Genomic DNA, 19,146 nt, shown 5'->3' on the forward strand with positions numbered 1-19,146 from the left:
TGTAATAAAAGAAAAATAAATACAAAGACTCATTTTATTTAGCAAGACTGAAAATAAAACTTTCACATAAAATCACACCTTTAGGGTTGTCCAAAACAGTTCCTCCATCTATCACCCCAGGGCAAATGAATCCAGCATATTGTTTGTAGAATGATTAATATAACAGGAATCATTTCTCAGTTACAAAGGGGGTCATTCAGTCCTCAGGGCTCTCTGCCAGTAGAATTGGTTTTGACTGTTCAATTATCAGCTTGCACAAAAGCAGCAATAGGGATGAAAATACAAAGTGATTGGCCATCACTTCTTTTAAAAGGCAACAACAGAAACGGTGACTAGAACCTACTGAACAGAACTAAAGCAGCAGTGGGCGGTGGACAGAGCAGCCACTAGCCAGGATCCACTTATCCTCAGTCCAACCTGGGTAAGTCAGTAAATACATCCATCTCACTTCCACCAGTTACTCTATAAATGGTGAAGTTATGTGTTGAAAGATACAGAGATCCCCAGACTGCAACAGATCATTAAAAAAAAAATCCACTTTTTTTTTTTTTAGATCAATACAGTCAGCCCTTTGTAGCTGTGGATTCATGGGTACAGAGGGTGGTTGTACGATACCGTTTTATATAAGGGATTTGAGCACCCACAGGTTTTATCCTTGGGGTTCCCAGTCCGCTATGGATACCGAGGGATGACAATATTGCTAAAGTTCTTCCGGTAATTTCTGCCCTCCCCTCAATTTATTATGATCACAGATCCCTCCAGATTTAGTCAGATAAAGATGAACAAACTGTGGCTTCCTTTCATTCTGTCCTGATATTTAAAAAGTGATTAAAAACAGGTACTGAATATGGATCACTTCTGCAAAGTTTAATGAGAAACATTCAACCAAGGTGACTTTTCCTTGGAAAATCCTACAAAAGCTGAATTTTAGAAACAGTTCCTTATTTTGATAGAGGTTCCATTTATCAATAGCAGCCATGAGTTTACTGCCTACCAAATGGCAGGCTGTCATATTTCATGTTTAGAATACAAATGTTTTCACATCAGGTTCTCTAGTAAGCGTTACTGAAACAAAGTCACACAGACAGACTGGTTAGTTGTCCCAAGCCAAGGAAATAGACCATTCCCATTATTTTCCTATTCAGGCAGGTACAGACAACCATTGGAATTAAACGAATGGGAACTACAGTACTTGTATTTTTTGCTTACAGAAGGGACGTTGACATGGGGGGGCAGGTGTAGCAGGACTTCACTGAGGCTCTCCTGTGATCTAGTGTAAGGGACAGGCCACCATGGGACGCTAGTGTTAGAGCAGTGTTCCGGTTAACCACCCAAGGAACTGTGCGATACGGACAGGCTGAGACGTCCATGCTGCGTATCCCATCGGAAACAAGTGTTCTCTGAGCTTAGGCAGCCAGTCTCAGAGCAGAAGAGCAGACAAACACGTAAGTCAGGGATGCTGGACGTGACAGGGTGCTCCTGACAAGTGATTCATGGCATTGAAGTGAGAAGGGTGAGTGTATCTTAATGATGGATGTTTTGTGTTGGTCTTAGGAGACTAACTGCCTTCTGCAAAGACGCCTGAGCACATTAACATCCATCACTCCTCGGACATTTTGGATCCCTGCACAAGTGTGACCAGGACTAGTGGTTTGAGAATTCAAAGTTCCAGAAATTAGAACAGAGAAGGGCAACATTTAAATTAAGACAAGTTAACCCTTTGTGTCTTCTTAGGCCGGCTGAATGCTCCCCCAATTCCTGGCTTTTGGGACCATCCGATAAATCAGAAGTCTAGGTGTGGGGTCAACAGTGACATGGAAATCTGTCCCAGATATCATCACCATGTTCCACCAAGAAGAGGGGGGGCACAGTGGGAGTTTCTCTTGGTGTGGGGGTTGGGGGGGGCGGTGGGCGGGGGCAGCTAGTAACAAATCCTAAGCCAGGGCTTGTCCTGGACGAAATCAACAGGCTTGCAAGCTCACTCCAGCAGCTGCCCTCCACTTGGTGAACTGGTGCACAACCCCGCCCGACTCCAACTCCAGAACGCAAGGAAACCTCTGTTTCTGGTTTGTGCTCCCTCAACCAAATCCCAAAATTAGTAATGAAGAAACATTTGAGTAGATTCTGATGTGGCCCTTCTGACGCAGGGACTCGGGCAGAAACTGACTCGAACCCAAACAGCTGTCTCTCTGTGACCCCTGAACCCTGGATCAAAAGACATGAGTCGCTCAGAGAACAGGCTCCCTCTTACCACTGTATCAGATGAACTCTCAGCACAAGTCACAGGCGCTGGGACTGGGACAGCTTTTGGACAACCCATCCTTCTCACCCAGAGGAGCTCTTCAATGCAGAATCTCCACAATAAAAAAAGACACTTGATCTCAGGGAACAGATACAGTTTGCCAAGCAGGGACCACAGAGGCGAACGGGTATTGTGGTCTCACTTCAGCAGCTTTTAAGACACTGGAGAGTTCTTTGTTCCTGTCTTCTTGATACTGAGTGGAACCAATGAACAGGTAGAGAAAAAACCAAAACAAAACCTAATCATGGAATAGGTGAAACGTTTTAAAGAGAACTGGGGGTGGTGGCCAAATTCTGACTCAGAAATGAGGTCAGAAGCCACCATGCTCTGAGCCCTGGGGCAGGGAGGGTGGTGTGTAGAAAAGCTGGCAAAGCTAGCACCAGATCACCCTCACCCGAGCCTGAGGTGGCGCCCCGGGTGGTGACTCACGGACACTTGGCCAGGAGAGCCAACATCCTCCAAGTCCACTTCTCTACTCTGCTGGCAAACTCACAAGCACGTGTTTGCTCAGGAGCTGGGCCTCACCCACAGGCATCTCTCACTGTGGAGGCGGCTCACGAAGGCTCTGCTGCCTTTTCCCACTCCAGGGCAGAGCTGGAGGTGACCTCTTGCACTTCTCCCACTTCTTGTTGATAGCATCCCTAATTAAGCCAGCCTCAGAAGGGCAAAAATCAGTGCCTGGAGGTCAGAGCTCTAATTCACCTTTTTCAAAGCTTAACCTTAGTCACGTAACCTACTTACCTGAATAAAACCCCAGTTCATCAGTCCCTGCCCTACCCTTCCCAGGAAGGAAAATAGATTTAGGTCCGTTTCTTCTTTTTTCACCACAGTATGTGGAAGAGAGTCAAAGAAGGTAGTGTGGAAGGGAGGGGACATCCTGGTTCCTCATTAAAAGATAAAGATCTCTCTCAGACTGTCATCGGAGGTTGTGGACGGAAACATTCAGTTCTCGGAGTCTGCCTCCACGGGCTCATCTTCCAAGCCAAAGCTCAGCTTGTCAGCTAGTCCCTCAAACTGCTTGCCCACGCCGCCCGCAGAGTCCATGAACATGTTAGGGATGTCTTTGCCAAAGTAAATCTTGCTGTTGGAAGCAATGGCCTTGTACTTCATCAGCTGCAGATACTCAGGGGTCAGCTTCAGCTGGAAGCAAAAACAGGAAAGAAGATGGTGGTGAGGCCAAGGGAAAAGCCTGGGGGGCCATTCCTTGACTTTTTACAGGGAGAGGGTCTCCGTGAGAACCATACCCCGTCTCCTCTCCCTGGTCTCGCTGTTATATCAGTAACCACATAACCACGTAAAGACCCTGATGCTGGGAAAGATGGAGGGCAGAAGGAGAATGGGGCGACAGAGGAAGAGATGGTTGGATGGAATCACTGATTCAATGGACATGAGTTTGAACAAACTCCAGGAGATAGTGGAGGGCAGGGAAGCCTGGCGTGCTGGAGTCCTTGGGGTTGCCAAGAGTTGGATATGACTGAGTGACTGAACAACTTATTGCATAACCACTACTCTGGGAAAGCGTTAATCTCAGGTATTCAAGGTAAGAACTGTGAGAATTTTAGGAATTTCTGTGTTTAACAGCAAAATTAAGGAGTTCCCTGATGGTCCAGTGGCTAAGAATCTGCCTTCCAATGGGGATGAGGGGGCATGGGGTTTGATCCCTGGTCAGGGAACTAAGATCCCACATGCTGCGGGGCAACAAAGCCCACTCATGGCAACTACCGAGCCTGAGCGCTGCAACTAAGGCCTGATGCGGTCAAATAAACAAACAAATATTAAAAAAAATCAGCACAATTAAACTTCTATCAGGGTCCAAGGGAAAGGGAAGGCCCTGGCCCACACGGCATGGAGTCCTTGATCATGGCCAGGTGGGCAGGAGGCAGTGGTCTCCCGCAGACAGTGTAACATGCTTCCTCTTCGCCAGGCAGCACCAGCCCTTTACCTTATTTGCTTCGGCTATTTTCATGGCAGTGTAGCACTCAGCGTCAGCCTTGGCCTTCTCCCGGGCCAGGAACGCAGCATCTTAAGGAAAGAACGCAGAGAATCAAAGCACAGAGGCCATCAGAAAGCGGGTCCCTGCAACTGTGCCCAGCTGGCCCTGTGATCCTGGGCACACTGCTCTGGTTTCTCTGGGCTCTGATCCTCTTATTCACGAAACTGGGGAAAAGGCATTTCCTCCTGTTTCGCGAGTTGTGAAAATTGACCAGGATGCAAAAGTGCTGTGCCAGCGTCTCCTAGTGGCGGGGACTAGCTGACCACATGCAAGTCTGTCGCTGTGCCTGACAGCGGTTTCTCTGATGGCGTCATGGAAACATACATCCTCTTTCCACCCGCTTACCCCTTCTGGGGCCGGGGAGGAGAGGGCTGGGACACAGCCTCGGCCTCCCGTCTCTGAGCTCTCTGCCCTGGCTCTCTCCCCGCCGTGTCACACAGCAAGAGCCAGAGAAGCCTGAAGAAGGTTCTGGATGCGGCCCGAGGTGGAGCTGCCCTGAAACCAACTGGCGTAAACAAGACAGTACAGCTCGTTTCCAACTTCATCTATTTCCATCGGTCATTTCAGAAAGGCTCTCGTTAGCAGTAGTTAAGCTGGCCCGACTCAAAGAGCATTACAGGCCATGGTCCACACTAACACTTGTTTGGACTAAGACCGATTTAAACTTCTACTAGGTATACAATCCCCTTCCTTAATCTGCTGAGACCAGCTTTCCATCCAGAACTGATACAAAGTTGTTGATATTTCCTTCCTGTCCTTGGGGATGAGGCCAACCTCATGTTAGCAACACCTGGACCAAAACCCAGGAAGCAAGCTGGGTTCTCACTGTGTAGCCTCAGCAAGGCCCCGGGTGGCAGGGGCCTGCAGGGCAGCCACGGAGCAAGCGGCCAACTCAACTGGCCTCAGCACCTGGTGACTTGTGTTTACGAGAAACCAAAATGTGCTGCTCGGCTAAGAGCTCCCCGTGAGGAACCACTGATCCGTGAAATCCTCACTGGCTCCTCCATGTGCCCACTAAGCCCGACAGGCCAGGTCAGGAGTGTAACTGGCGCCGTGGAGCCTGGGTTTTCGGCCTACAGTTTGCTCGAGGAGGAGGTGGGTGGTGGGATGAGGGGAGGGCTGAGGGCAGGGGCCTGAAGGTGAGTGATACCAGAAAAGCCAGCAAGGAAACACCTTTTTCCAGCTTGTGATACCGGTGGTGACAGGTGTCTTCTTCACACCTGGCTTAACATCCACAGGGACCCCGGGAGGCCAAAGCAACAGGGTTCACAGGCCTCTGTGACGGGGGTCAGGGGTGGGGGTGGGGGGCAGGGCAGGCGGAGGGGAGTGGGCTGCTGCTCCGCCCTGGCTTCCTGGTTTACTTCTGGGCCAGACTGCGGGCCCAGGACAGCCGGGACCACGTGCTTCCCCTTTTTCCGAAGCCGAGCCCAGCGGAAGACTCCTGAAGGCACCCGACTCAAATCTGATGAATGACTGAAGTGGAAAATTAATCCCACACTGGCCTGCATCTCCCCACAACTTGAGTTAGAGCACAGAGAACGAGGGATGTTCCAAAGAACCCGTGACGTCTGAGAAGAGAGAAGGCAGGGCAAAGGAAAGGCCTCCTGGGCCGCTGCATGGCGGGGTCTGAGGAGGCGGGGCAGGGATCTCGGCTCGCTTACCTTCGATCTCCGAGATCCTCTTCTCCGTCTCCTTCTCCATCACCTTCTGCCCAAAGGTGATTTCGGCCACCTGCGCCACCTTCTCTGCCTCTGTGTTAGTGGAGAAAAGCCTCAGAGCTCTGATATTTCAAAGCGTGCACCTTTCACCCGATCTGCGGCCCTGAGGCAGGGCAGTGGGTGGGCCCAGATGAAGGGCCATTGGCCCAGCGGGCAGTCACGCAGGTCCCCCGGGCCGGGGTGGGACAACCTAAGGAGCACAGGCCCGCGTATCAGTGCAAGACTGTGAGTGGGGGCGCCCGGCCCCAGGGGGAGTCACTCCTCTGACCAAAGTGAGGAGCCGGCCCCGACCTCTCCTGTAAGTCACAGGGTGTTCCTTCCAAAGGAATATTTTACAGGTTAAGGTGCGAGTTCCCTCCTGCCCCTGCACTTTCGGAAGTGGCCAGCGCCGTGGCTGGCAGTCTGGAGCAGTAGTGGGGAAGCCGGGGCCGGGAGGTGAGCTCCTGGATTTGAACCCCGTTTCCCTCGCTCCCCTGCCACGTGACCCTGGGCAGTAGTTCAGCCTCTCTGAGCGTCGGCTCAGTTAGAGTAGGTTACAGCGGTGGCTTCCTCACCCGGGGAGGGGGAGGGGGTGTGAGGAGCAGGATGAATTGCACACTAGTGTTTAGAAAAGCCTGAGGCTCACGCTCATCAGTGCTACTATCTCTGTGCATGAAGGGTTAGCAGGAAGGGCTCCTTTCATTTATGAGGCTTGTGGAAACACAAAGCTCGACCCTCGGCCACGATCTGATGATTTCAGCTCTGCTCCCAGGGGACGAAGGCTGCTCCTGCGTGGGGCAAGGCTTCGGGGGGCCGTGTCCCGGGATTCCTGAATTGCCCTCCCCACCCCGCCAGCCCCTCTGTCGCCTGGACTCCAGAAGCAAAGTCAGACCGATGAGGGCCTTCTTCCGCTCTGTCTCGGCTTCCTTCTCCACCACCTTCTGCTTCTGGGCTGCGATCAGGAGCTTCGTCTTCTCGCTTTCCCTGAAGGGGAGAAAACCGTGCAGCTGTGAGGCTGCTGGGGACGAGCTTCCTCAGAACTTCCCTGGCCCCTGGGGAAGCCAAGCCCGTTGCCCTGTCCTGAGAGGTAAGCTGTCATTCCTTCCACCCTTGGGAGGTCTGGTCTTGTTTGTAAATCTGCCTGTGCCGAACGGCATATGGAATCTTAGTCCCCTGAGCAGGGATTGAACCCACGGCCTCTGCACTGAAAATACAGTCTTAACCACTGACTGCCAGAGAAGGCCCTGGAAGGCTCCTTAAGGTCCCAGGTGAAGGCGAATATGCTGCAGACACTAACAGGGCTAGCCTTCTCCTTCAAAACCCACTTGTGAGCAATAAAGCGTAAGTGACTTGAGTGAAAGGCACCCGCCTGCCCACTCAGTCACCTTCCTGTCCTATCCGGCATGAGCTGTGAGGGGACACAAGACTCCCCGACCCTCTGAAGAGCGTCCGTGCCCTCTGCTCACGGAGCCCAGTGAGCGGCCTGGCCCGCCTGCCCTGTCTTCCAGGGTGACGGCTGTCCAGACACTCCAGAGGGGACCACACGCGCACCAGGCTTGGTCGGCCCTGGGAGGGGATGAGCAGGAGGAGGGGAGGGCGGTGCCTCCGCCCAGGCGGGCACTCACATCAGCTCGTAGTTCCTGCGGATGGCTTCTGGGATGTTGGGCTTTGTTACCCGCACAGCCTGGAGAGAGAGACAGCACCTGATTGGGGCGTGGGGTGCGGAGCGACCAGCTCTCACGGGCCCTTGGTCTTCCTGCACAGACAGGAAACCCTCTGAAGAGGGGCTGTGCCTTCCTGGGGGTGGGGGCGGGGCGGGGGTGTCCCACCAGGGTGGTGCTCACTTGGATGACGAGCCCAGGGGCCATGGAGGTCAGGTCTTGCTGCAGAGCCAGTTTGAGATTTTCATCAATCTGATCTGGAATCAACACAGACAGAACACAGAGCTGAGATGCTTTCTAGGAGGGGTGGAGGGAAGCATGGGGTAGAGAGCAAGGCAAGACGCCAGCTCAGGAATGCACCCAACAGGCCAAAGCTCTTCCCGAGGCAGAGCGCTCCTCAGAGCTCGAACGTCTGAAGACTCCCTGGAAGACTCTCACGGCGGACACCCACTGGGCCCGCTACGTGGCCAGAAGGGAGTGTCCCTTCCCTGGGGCCTCAAGAAAACATCAACCTCGCCCAGAAGGGAACCGAGCTTTAAAAGAACAAACAACAACTCCAGCACATTTCTTGAGTCAGGAAGCAGCCCTTCCCTACAGACAGCAGCCAGAGAAGGTGGCCACCCATCTTTCACAAAGAAGGAAGGTGGAACGGCCACGTCAGGTATTTTGAAAGGAGTCAAACACACTAAATCTATTAATAAATTTCTAAAACAAAAACAGACTCTGACATCAAGAGAGGCCCCAAGGAAGACTAATTCCATCAGGTACTCCATCAATCAAGGGGAAAAGGACAATGCACAGTTCTGGAAAGGAGTCTGAGTTTTTTTTTAAACATTAAAACTTTTTCTTTTGGCTGAGCCACTCAGCTTGCGGGATCTTAGTTCCCTGACCAGGGATTGAACCCACGCCCCCTGCCCTGAAAGCGCAGTCTTAAGCACTGGACTGCCAGGGAAGTCCTGAGCCTGAGTCTTTTGATGTGTTGTTTGCCTTGGTTCTGATTCTTCTGTCTGTGAGTCTGTAAGTGTCAGAAGATCTGTAACTGATCGCCGCTCTAGCTGTGACCCCAGAACAGGCTGTCAGCGCTGGCCTGGGCCTTCCCTTCCCTGCCCCCACCCACAAGATCAATAAGCTTCTTGAAGGGCCCTGAGAAGAGGACGCCCTGAAACCAGCCTGGGACACCTACATGGAACCACCTCCTTTATTGTCAGCGGCCAGCTGCTTTACGTGGCCATTCTTGGTCCAGGAGCCTTTGAGAAACAGCAAGTCTAACTCCCTGCCTGTTATAAATGCTCAAACTGAGGCCCACAGAGGTTTGGGGATATGCTTAAGCTAATCAAGAGTCAAGATAAAGAACTTGTTTAATTATTACGCTTTGATCGTTAGGGTTTAGAACAGTACTTTCTTCAACAGTCATATCACTAAGCAAGGGGTATTAATGTTTCTACATATGCATATGCTCCCACCAGCCTCTCAGCACGGAGGCAGACCATAGGGGCAGCACCTCACACCTGACATGGGTGTAACAATTTGATGGCTAGAGATGAACACGACATTCCATATTTTCTATTTTAAATAAGAGACTGGCCAAACTTTAAGGGAAACAGCTCATACCCTCCATTAGCTAATAACATGGTTGTTTCTCAGATTAAATTCTATCTGAGTCAAGGAAGATACCCATGGCCCTGGGCTAGTAACTTTCCAGGAACATCTAGAGGAAATATTTTACAAGATACCTTACTAACAAATTTACACCAGGACCAAGTTGTTTATGGGTGATGGTTATGCTGACAACGCTGATTAAGTTAAGAACTGATTAAGTGAAGTGAAGAACTGACTCATTGGAAAAGACCCTGATGCTGGGAAAGATTGAAGGTGGGAGGAGAAGGGGACGACAGAGGATGAGATGGTTGGATGGTATCACTGACTCGATGGTCATGACTATGAGTAAACTCTGGGAGTTGGTGATGGACGGGGAAGCCCTGGTGTGCTGCAGTCCATGGGGTCACAAAGAGCTGGACACAACTGAGTGACTGAACTGAACTAAGTAAACACAAAGTACTGGATAACACTTTCATCAAACGGGAAACATGGATGCCTCGGTGTAAGCGGTGATAAAAACTGCATCAAGCTGAAAGTTAGGCCTATGAGTACTGGGAGGAGGGGGCCAGAGAAAACCCTTCCATTATCAGGACCCAGGATTAGAGACGCGAGTTTCTCCTTTGCAGATGCAAATGGATGCTAAGCAAAACAGTGCTAGCTGGCAAGAACGAACTTTAAAAAGGAAAATATTCCAACGCAAACATAAATTCCAAGCTCCTCCGTACACAAAGCTTTACTTTACTGCACTGCCAAGTTCATCTGCAAGACAAGACAGTGAGTTTTCCAATGCAGAACATTTTCACATCTTAATTCTCTCTGCACAGAAATTAGAGATCTTTCGCTGTTGCAAACGCTTTGTAATGTTCATTTACTGGCACTAGTTCTAAAACGATGGCTAGAGAGAAAACTAAGGATATTTTATGAAATTCTATCGGGTTGAGGTCAAAAAAATAGCAAAGTTACTGAATTTTTCTCAATAGCACACCAAATCCAAACATGGGAAGAGACTTCAAAGTCCATAAAGTGAATTTAGACCCATTTTCTTCTGCAGAAAAGTTAAAATGGCTTCTGATGACTTTCCAAATTTGAAACAGAGGGCCAAAGGCTGTTTGCCTAGTTAAGATCACTGGTGTCGCCAACGACTCCACCTCTGTCTACGGGATATTCTCACTCCAGGCCCTTTAAATTAAGATTCCTAGGGAAAACCACTGTCTGGTCCTGGCATTAAGAACAGTGGTACCACTGGTTGCAAAGTTCATTTGCTTTTAGCCCTGGCTTCTAGAACACTCCTAGCAGTGAATTTAACAGAACACTTTATCCCAAATGAGCTATAACAATTACTGAAATGCCTCTTTTCATTGTTGCTGAAGTCAGGCTATGTTTTCTTTGATCAGGAAAAAAGGAAAGAAAGTGTCAACTTAAGACCAAAGTGGGTCCTTTCTGTTTTAAGTGTTTTCCTATTCTTCTCTATGGGTACAGGGTAAAAAACCATCACTAACAACAACCGAAACCCACACAGGTTCTAGGGACTCTTAAGTAGTTACAGTCCTCGTCCCACTTCTAGAATTAAATGTGACCCCTTGGGACTTCCCTGGAGGCCCAGCGGTTGAGACTGCACGCTTCCAGTGCGGGGGGTGTGCATTCGATCCCTGGTTGGGGAACTAAGATCCCACATGCCTAGTGGTGCGGCCGAAATAAAAACACACTGAAGCAAACAACAAAATGTAGCCCCGTGGTTCTCATCACCCTGTCCTGGCGCCCTTCATCCAGGGTGAGGCGGATGCAGCCAGAAGCCAGAGGAGGGAGGTCTGGACTTCACCTCTGCTCCCAGCCAGCCCTGGGACTTTCTCCCTCGGGACCTTGGTATCCTTATCTTGAAAGGAGGATGCTGGGCTGGGTAATCTCTAACGACCCCTCTTCATTACAGAAGGAAGTTTAGGGACATGGGAACATATTTCCATCCCAGGTCTGACACAGGGCAGGAGCGAGTCCTATCGCTCACTATGACTCCTGTGTCCAACACTCAGCCACTCTCATCATCTTCTTCCATCGGCACCTGTGTTTCCTGGCAGTGCCCCGTGTCACTGCTTCCCGGGCACTGGATCTTCAACACTCCGGTCCCTTGATACCCACCCTGCCCTGTGGGCAGCTGAATCAGGCAGCAGGTGATCATCCGAAGAGATTTTCTTACCGAAGAGCTCGATGTAGACCTCCTGAAGCGTGTGGACACTGCAGAACTGGTTCAGCTCGTGGTGGATCTTGTTGAAGATGAGTGCCTTGTCGTAGTCGGCTGTGTAGTTCTTCACTATGTCATACACTGCGGGGAAGGAGACGTTCAGAGTGAGGAGGGCGGGACCTGCCACGCTCAGACACACGGGCTGTCCCTTCCCGAGATGCTACGACAGATATGGGGGTTGGGTGGGGGGAGACTCGGGGATGACGCCAGGGAGAGTGGGCTTCGGGGGAGGGGGTGAGGTGGGCTAGGGGAGGTACCTGCGTGTGGGACCAGGAAGTTCACCACCTCAATTCTGTCGAAGTAGATCATCACACCACCGCTGTTGGAGGAAGCGCAGACAGCGTGGTCAGTGCTGAGCTTGGGAACACTGGGCCTCTCCCGGGGTGGTGGTGGTATGTATGTGTGCGCGCGTGTGGGACTTGGCAGGAAAGGAGGAGGGTTCATGGGGGGTCACAGGTGTGTGGATCTCAAGGCAGGAGACCTTCTGAGTTTCTATCATAATCTCCTGAGAAATCATACCTTCTAAAAACATCTCCACGAGGACAAAAGTGAAACTTTTGAGATACAAGAAGAGTAGTTTGTATGTTTTAACTCTGCAATGACCTTTGAATAAAGCTACTAATCGCAGGGGAAAGACTAAGCAAGGTCACGGGGTTCTCAGAACTTTAAAACGTGGAATGTTTGGGTCAGTGTTTCTCACTGTTTTCACCATCACTTTAGTTCAGCCCTCTCCCTACCTTGCCCTCAATATTCATTAGGAAACACTTTCAAACATACAGAAAAGAACAGTACAACTAACACTCATATACCAACACCTGACTTTAACAATCATGAACATTTTATTACCTATTGATTTATCTACTTTTTCTTTTTTTTTTTGCTGAACATTTCAAAGCAAGCTGCAGTCAGGATACTTTACCCACCAACACTTGGCAAGCACCAATCACCTAAGAATGATGACAGTCCCCTACAGAGTCACAATACCATTCCTAAAGCTAGAGAAATTAGCGATAATTCCTCTTCATCTAACGAGCCCTTCTCTAATTTTTCCCACAAGCTCCCATCATGGACTGAATTGTGTGTGCCCCAAAATCCACATGCTGAAACTGGAGCCCCCAAAGTGAGTGCATTTGGAGACAGGGCCTTTACAAAGGTGATTAAGGTTGAATGAAGTTATAACGATAGGGCCCTAAACTGACTGGACTGGTAAAGCAAAGAAGACAAAGGCAGCAGAGATCTCTCTCTCTCTCCACACATGCACAGCCAAAAGGCCATGTGAGGACACAGGAAAACAGCCACCTTCAGGCCAGGAACCAACCTTGCTGGCACCCTGATCTTGAACTTTGAGCTTCTGCAACCGTGAGAAAAATAAATGTCTATTGTTTCAGCCACCCAGGCGATGGTATTCCGCTATGGCAGTCCAAGATGACTAAGTTTCCATAACATCTTTTAGAGCTGTTCTGTTGGAACCAGGCTCTAATCAAGGTTCACCACTGCATTGCTTATGTTTTTATGTCTCTTTCGACCCAAGTTCTCCAAACACAAAGCGTTTGTGATGAGATCAGGCCAGCCATCCTGTGGGAAGTTCCGATTCTGTATCTGTCCGAGCGTGTGGTTTACTTTGTTGCTCTGTCCCTGTTCTGACCACCTTGACTTTTCAGTCAGACCACTGCAGCGGTTCTTTCAATTCCCTGCCCTGCAGTCTTCTCCTACTACCTTTCCAACATTCTCCATATTTAGTTCTGTTAAAGTTATCCTCCTCTATCAAGTTATTTACCTGCCAAAAGCCTTCATCATGGCCTTCAAGGCCCTTCCAAACCTGTCTCCACCGCCTACTCAACTTAGAACATACAGAGCTTGGGGGCAGACAGCTTGGTGAAACCACTCAGGGGGGTATCCCTTTCCACTGCCTCTTATTGCAGCCAGTCAGATGGCCCTCCTTCTTATCTGGTCTTCACAGCTTTATTCTGGGCACCTTACCTTGTCCCACAAGGTACATTCTTCACCTCATCTGTCTGGAGTGTGGTCTGGAAATAGGAGAGACAGAAGATGCTGTAAGGTGAGAAGTGACCGAAAAAGTGACTTCTTTTGGGAATCCCTTGACCTTGGTCTTGAATACTTATTTGGGTTAAGCTTCCCTGGTGGCTCAGACGTTAAAGCGTCTGCCTCCAATGCAGGAGACTCCGGTTTGATCCCTGAGTCGGGAAGATCCCCTGGAGAAGGAAATGGCAACCCACTCCAGTAATCTTGCCTGGAGAATCCCATGGACTGAGGAGCCTGGTGGGCTGCAGTCCACGGGGTCACAAAGAGTCGGACACGACTGAGTGACTTGACTTTACTTTTGCCTCTGTTACATGTGAATACCCCCAGTGAATCCTCCTTATTTGCAGTGTGTGAGACTAAACCAGGCAAAAGTACCACCCCAGCTTTGCTGTAAATGGACCACCACACGAACAAGCTGAGTAATAATGGTTTAGTGGAAAAGACCCTGGACTAGGAGTCCCACGACCTGTGTTTACGTTCACCTCTTCCATTTACCAGTCTGGGAACAGCAGATTATTTAACCCCTCAGCCTGTAAAACCTGTTCAGTCCATTCTCAGGATTACTGGGAGACTCAAACGAGATAATATGCATGAACGCACTTTGAAAACCATAAAGCATAGCAAATGGCAGAAGAAACCTACAGGGCAAATGCTGATGAGGTAACCCAGGACACTTTCCTGGGTTAGTTTAAAAGTCATTCTCTAAATCTTTTTATTCCTTTTGTTGGATGTACTTCAAAGATGACTAGTCTAATTCAGCCTGGCTTTAGATCTGTCATAGCTAATTCTATCCCTATTTCAGATGTCATTTCCCTTCATTAAGTTCAACAACCTGCACCCCCCTACAAGTTATGTTCACATCGCTCATGTTCAAATAAGAACCAACAAAATTATCATGTTTTATTTCCATGTATCTTGGGAGCCTGTGGTTTATCACACACACACACACACACACACACACACACACACACACACACACACACATCCTACTTTTCCTTCTGTGCATTCAGAACAGATTCTTCTTTGGCTCTGTCTTGAAGTGGAGACAATTCCCATCTGGGACCAACGGGCCAAGGCAATGACCCCATTCAGCTATTTCAACAATTAAGTAAAACTCCAGAGTAGATGGTTCATGGAGCCTCAGACTTTTTATCTGTATTACATATATGATCTATTAAATGAATTCCTTGAAAAGGCATCATACTTATGCGCTCATCCAAGGGCTAAATCATTCATTAATCACCACCCCAAATCTGCAGTCATTCAACCCTGCCCCCCAAGCCCAGTATACCTGCACAGACTTATATGATGTGATGAAAGGAAGCATGAGATGGAAGCCAGGGCCGCTGGTGGAAGTCAGCAGGGCGCCACCTCTGCAGTGGAGGGAGAGAGAGGCAGGCTCAGTTTAGCAAAGACGTGTCTGTTACATCGATACAGTTTGGGCCCACTTTCTCTGCAGCTCCATAAGCATTTAAGACAGAGGGACATGTGCCAGAGCCATGTCCACGGATCCGTTTCTTCCTCTCAGCTCACCTAATAGTCTAAGAAACCTGATGGTAAAACCTAAAACCATTATTCATGTTTTTGCATAGAAAAATGGCACACAGACAAAGCGGAATCAAGACAGCAGAATCCCTGGCTATACTTGAGATAAGCAAGGTGCGTGTGCTCAGTTGCTTCAGTCATGCCTGATTCTTTGTGATCCCATGGGCTGTAGCCCACCAGGGTCCTCTGTCCATGGAATTTTCCAGGCAAGAATACTGGAGTGGGGTGCTATTTCCTTCTCCAGGGTATCTTCCTGACCCGGGATTCAAACCCGTGTCTCTTGCAACTCCTGCTTTGGCAGGCAGATTCTTAGCTAAGAGAGGAGGTGTGTTTTATTTTTGTCACATCTGTTAAGCTTGTGAGAATCCACAAGGTCAGTTAAGTTCACTAATACAGTGACCAATTAACAATACTAATGTTGGAGTTCAGTGACACAAACAACCAAAAGAATAATTTTAAGGAAACTTTATAAACCATCTAAATATTTTTTGAGGGGCAGTGGAGTTACCTTTGTAGTCATGCTATATGTGAATGGTAATAGAATTAAAACTCATTTTGGGAGACATGCTTCCTTGGTGGCTCAGCTGGTAAAGAATCTGCCTGCAACCTGGGAGACCTGGGTTTGATCCCTAGGTTGGGAAGATCCCTGGAGAAGGGAAAGGCTACCCACTCCAGTATTCTGGCCTGGAGAATTCCATGGACTGTATAGTCCATGGGGTGTCAAAAGAGTCGGACACGACTGAGTGACTTTCACTTTCGAAGACATAGAAGCAGATGGTGGGATGACACAATTAAAGGGGAGAGTGGAAGCCAATCAGACTTCCAGAACTTGCTATTGGCAGCCAGAGGAAAAGCATCAAAGGGCTTTAATAAAGAGTTCATAAAGGCATATAAGGAGTTCACAAAGATTTAAAGCAAAAACTTGGTTATGGACGTTACTCAAAGGAAAGCGACCCAAGATTTATAAATGCTTCTTTGCTTCATGTTATTTAAGTCACAGATACATTTTTTTTTTTTTAAAGAGCAATCAAAATAAAGTGACGGAATAGGTCATTTAAGAACCACTATTCTAGAGCTTGCCTCGATGGGTACAAATCAACCTGTAGGCTCTTTCATTTTCCCTGAAATGTTAATTTTATGGCGTAGGTCCAAATTATATCTCAAGTTGCCATGAAGAACTGGCACTCCTCAGAGGTGAGCTTGTGGTATTAAGGTGCCCAGAGGGAAGTAGGAGAAAACAGTGTTTCAGAGATGATCTTCAAGGAGCAAGGTTGCCTTTACGTTTGTCTCTAAACCTAACATGTGTATCAGTTACCATCCACGGCATCAGACTAGTAAGTTTCATATTTATATTTCTCTATATTTACGTGCGTGAGTGTATCCCTCTTCCATAGTCACCGACACAAAGCTCAGTCTGAAGACTTCCCTATTCAACACAATATAAATGCAACCGGCCAGCAGAATCTGTTACACATTGACTAAGAGAGAGTCATCGAACAGGAAGTTGCAACCTTCTCCCTGTTGCTGCCTTACCTGTAATACACCCCAATATGTCCCTCTTCTATCTTGTGCACCGCCGAGAAGAGAGATGCACAAAAGAAACTGGCAGCCACAGCCACAACCGCTCCCAACTGAGCCATCAGCGAACGTTTACCCTGGGGGAAAAGATACAGGAAAACGTGTGTGCCCTGACTTGTGGGAGGCGAGCTCTGGCAGCCAGAGTAGCTCCCCAAGCTGAGCTCCTGCAAGTGGCTCACGTCCAACCTGTAGTGTGAACACCAGGCTAGATCTACACCTCTTTCTCCTTGCTCTCAGTCGACACCCCTGAGCCTCAGCTGTGGAATTACACTCTCCACCTTCTGCAAGAGGCAGTGGCTCCAGACACAGCCCGTGGCCCAAGGGAGAACCAGTGCCAGGTGGGCAGTGTTCAGAACACAGCCCTCTCTTCCTGTGAACATCAACGGGCTGTCACCGGAGCCACTCATGTTAGCAGTAGGGAAAGAGGCAGCTGCAGTTACGCTGGCCCCAAATTACAGAGGATGTCAAGTGACAAGCAGTTGCGGCTGTGTAATTCTGGTCAGAGCCTCCCAGTCCTAATTGCCTGCCACTTCAAAGGAAACCATTATTGACTCCTTTCGGGTGCTGGAGCCACAGAGACAGCCTGCGAGCAGAGTTCAGAAGGGCGGGATTCTCTGGCCTTTCCTCCACCTTCTCCGTTCTTCCTTTGGCCCTAGCCAGATACAGGGCTCTGGGTAAGGATGAAGCCACGCTCCCGCCCATGTGCTTGATTGGCACTTTGCACTTGGCAGGTTCTCCTAGCCCACGTTGAGCGGGGGGAGGATAAAGGGGTCCCCAGGCTGGGAAGACTGGGGCTCCTGGGTCGACAGCATTCAGGCACCAGGACGCGAAAGAATGAGCATCCAGAGGCTCATTTCCTGAACCCCGAATGATCTGGAAGAAACGACAGTAACTGAGAGAGCGCTACGTGCTCAGTCGCTTCAGTCGTCTCCGACTCTCTGGGACCCCACGGACCGTGGCCCGCCGGTCTCCTCTGTCCATGGGACTTCTCCAGGCAAGAAGGCAGGAGTGGGGGTGCCGTCTCCTCCTCCACACTGACAGCGAGGCTCCCGACTCTGCGCGCCCTGGGGCCCGCACGCGCGAGGCGTGGACTCTGCCCCCCGGGTCTGACTGAACTCGGGCGCGGACGTCGGTCTGCGAGGCTCTCCGACGTTCCCCTCGCAGCCTCCGGCTACCGATCGGCAGCGGCGGAAAAAAGCCTTTCCCTCCCCCGTCCGCCCCACCGCGCGCCCCTTCCCTGCACTCTTCCGAGAGAGGGTCGCGCGGCCCCTCAGGAGCCGCGGGGTCGGAGCCCTCCCGGAGACCCCGCTCGGCCCGCCGAGAGGCTACAGCGGGGCAGGAACGAGACGGGAAGGGCTTGCTCGCCCTTTCCCGAGAGACACAGGACGCTGTGCAGGCGACCCGGGAGGGCCTCTCGTCAGTCAGCTCCGGCCCGGGGGCCTCACCGAGGCCCAGCGCGCGCGCGAAGGGGCGCGGGCCGCGTACCACGCTGTCTGTCCCTCCAGGCGCTCCGTACTCTGCCGAAACCCCCAATGCGACCGCAGAAACCGCCACACCCCTCCGCACGCTACTTCCTTCCGGGCCCGTCGCTTCGATGACGCTATTTGTTCACGCGAGAAGACCACACCCCTCACCCCGCGATGGCCGGCCCCGCCCCTGCGCCCCGAGTGGGCAGTGTCCGAGGATGGCCTCCAGGGGGCGCCCGCGGCTCGGTCCGGGCCCTCGGGACCCCGATCTGGGATTTTCGGGTGACCCCCGGGAACCAGCGGAGTGGCCGTGGGTGCTCAGACAGAGACGTCGGTTTCCGAGGATTTGAGTTTGGAGTCTGCTCCGGATCCCCCTCCACATTAGATCAAGCCTGTTTTTTTTTATTTTAACGCCGGAGCAGGTTACCAGCGTATTGCAACCGTTCTAGCTCTCAGCTCCACTTAACCTGTAGCACTGCTGAATGAAACATCCTTTAAATGTGCAGATTAGCACCATTACGTCGCTAATCAACAGTCCCTACTGTGAACTCCCCTTTATGCTTTTCTAGGAGCTTTCGCTTCTGAGGTCCCCACAGCACCGTAAAGTAGATTAAGCAGGAATTATCTCAATTTTTAATGAACAAAATCTAGGTTGAATGAAGTGCGAGGGTAACTGAATCATAGTCGGCTTTCAGTTCAGTTCAGTTCAGTCGCTCCGTCGTATCCAAATCTTTGCGACCCCATGGACTGCAGCATGCCAAGCCTCCCTGTCCATCGCTAACGAGTTTACTCAAACTCATGTCCATTTAGTCGGTGATGCCATCTAACCATCTCATCCTCTGTCGTCCCCTTCTCCTCCTGCCTTCAATCTTTCCCAGCATCAGGTCTTTTCAAATGAGTCAGCTCTTTGCATCAGGTGGCCAAAGTATTGGAGTTTCAGCCTCAGCATCGATCCTTCCAATGAATATTCAGGACTGGTCTCCTTTAGGATGGACTGGTTGGATCTCCTCGCAGTCCAAGGGATTC

At 50.3% G+C, this 19,146-nt stretch overlaps 1 protein-coding gene across 2 annotated transcripts; it reads right to left on the minus strand.

Annotated features, from left to right (window-relative positions):
• Positions 21–18,261, minus strand: ERLIN2 (ER lipid raft associated 2). Of its 2 annotated transcripts, none has more exons than XM_018042004.1 (12): positions 18,140–18,261; positions 16,610–16,731; positions 14,823–14,904; positions 13,469–13,515; positions 11,746–11,807; positions 11,444–11,569; positions 7,837–7,910; positions 7,618–7,676; positions 6,885–6,976; positions 5,957–6,046; positions 4,245–4,324; positions 21–3,442 (listed from the first exon to the last, which is right to left on the minus strand). In XM_018042004.1, exons 2-12 carry the CDS (start codon positions 16,714–16,716, stop codon positions 3,245–3,247), a joined length of 1,017 nt encoding a protein of 338 aa, XP_017897493.1. In that variant the 5' UTR covers positions 16,717–16,731; positions 18,140–18,261; the 3' UTR covers positions 21–3,244. The 2 variants fall into 2 exon arrangements, with proteins under 2 accessions (XP_017897493.1, XP_005698880.2); XM_005698823.3 differs by having other exon boundaries at positions 18,100–18,241.

Source organism: Capra hircus, chromosome 27 (assembly GCF_001704415.2).
Source record: "Capra hircus breed San Clemente chromosome 27, ASM170441v1, whole genome shotgun sequence".
Lineage (NCBI taxonomy): Eukaryota > Metazoa > Chordata > Mammalia > Artiodactyla > Bovidae > Capra > Capra hircus.

Bases quoted from the DNA above. Each gene is read 5' to 3' on its own strand.
- ERLIN2 (XM_018042004.1), bottom strand. From the start codon at position 16,716: ATGGCTCAGTTGGGAGCGGTTGTGGCTGTGGCTGCCAGTTTCTTTTGT. The intron at 13,516-14,822 runs GTATACTGGGCT...TCCTATTTCCAG, and splicing joins CATCATATAAGTCTGTGCAG to ACCACACTCCAGACAGATGA. The intron at 7,911-11,443 runs GTAAGAAAATCT...TGTTGATTCCAG, and splicing joins GGTCTACATCGAGCTCTTCG to ATCAGATTGATGAAAATCTC.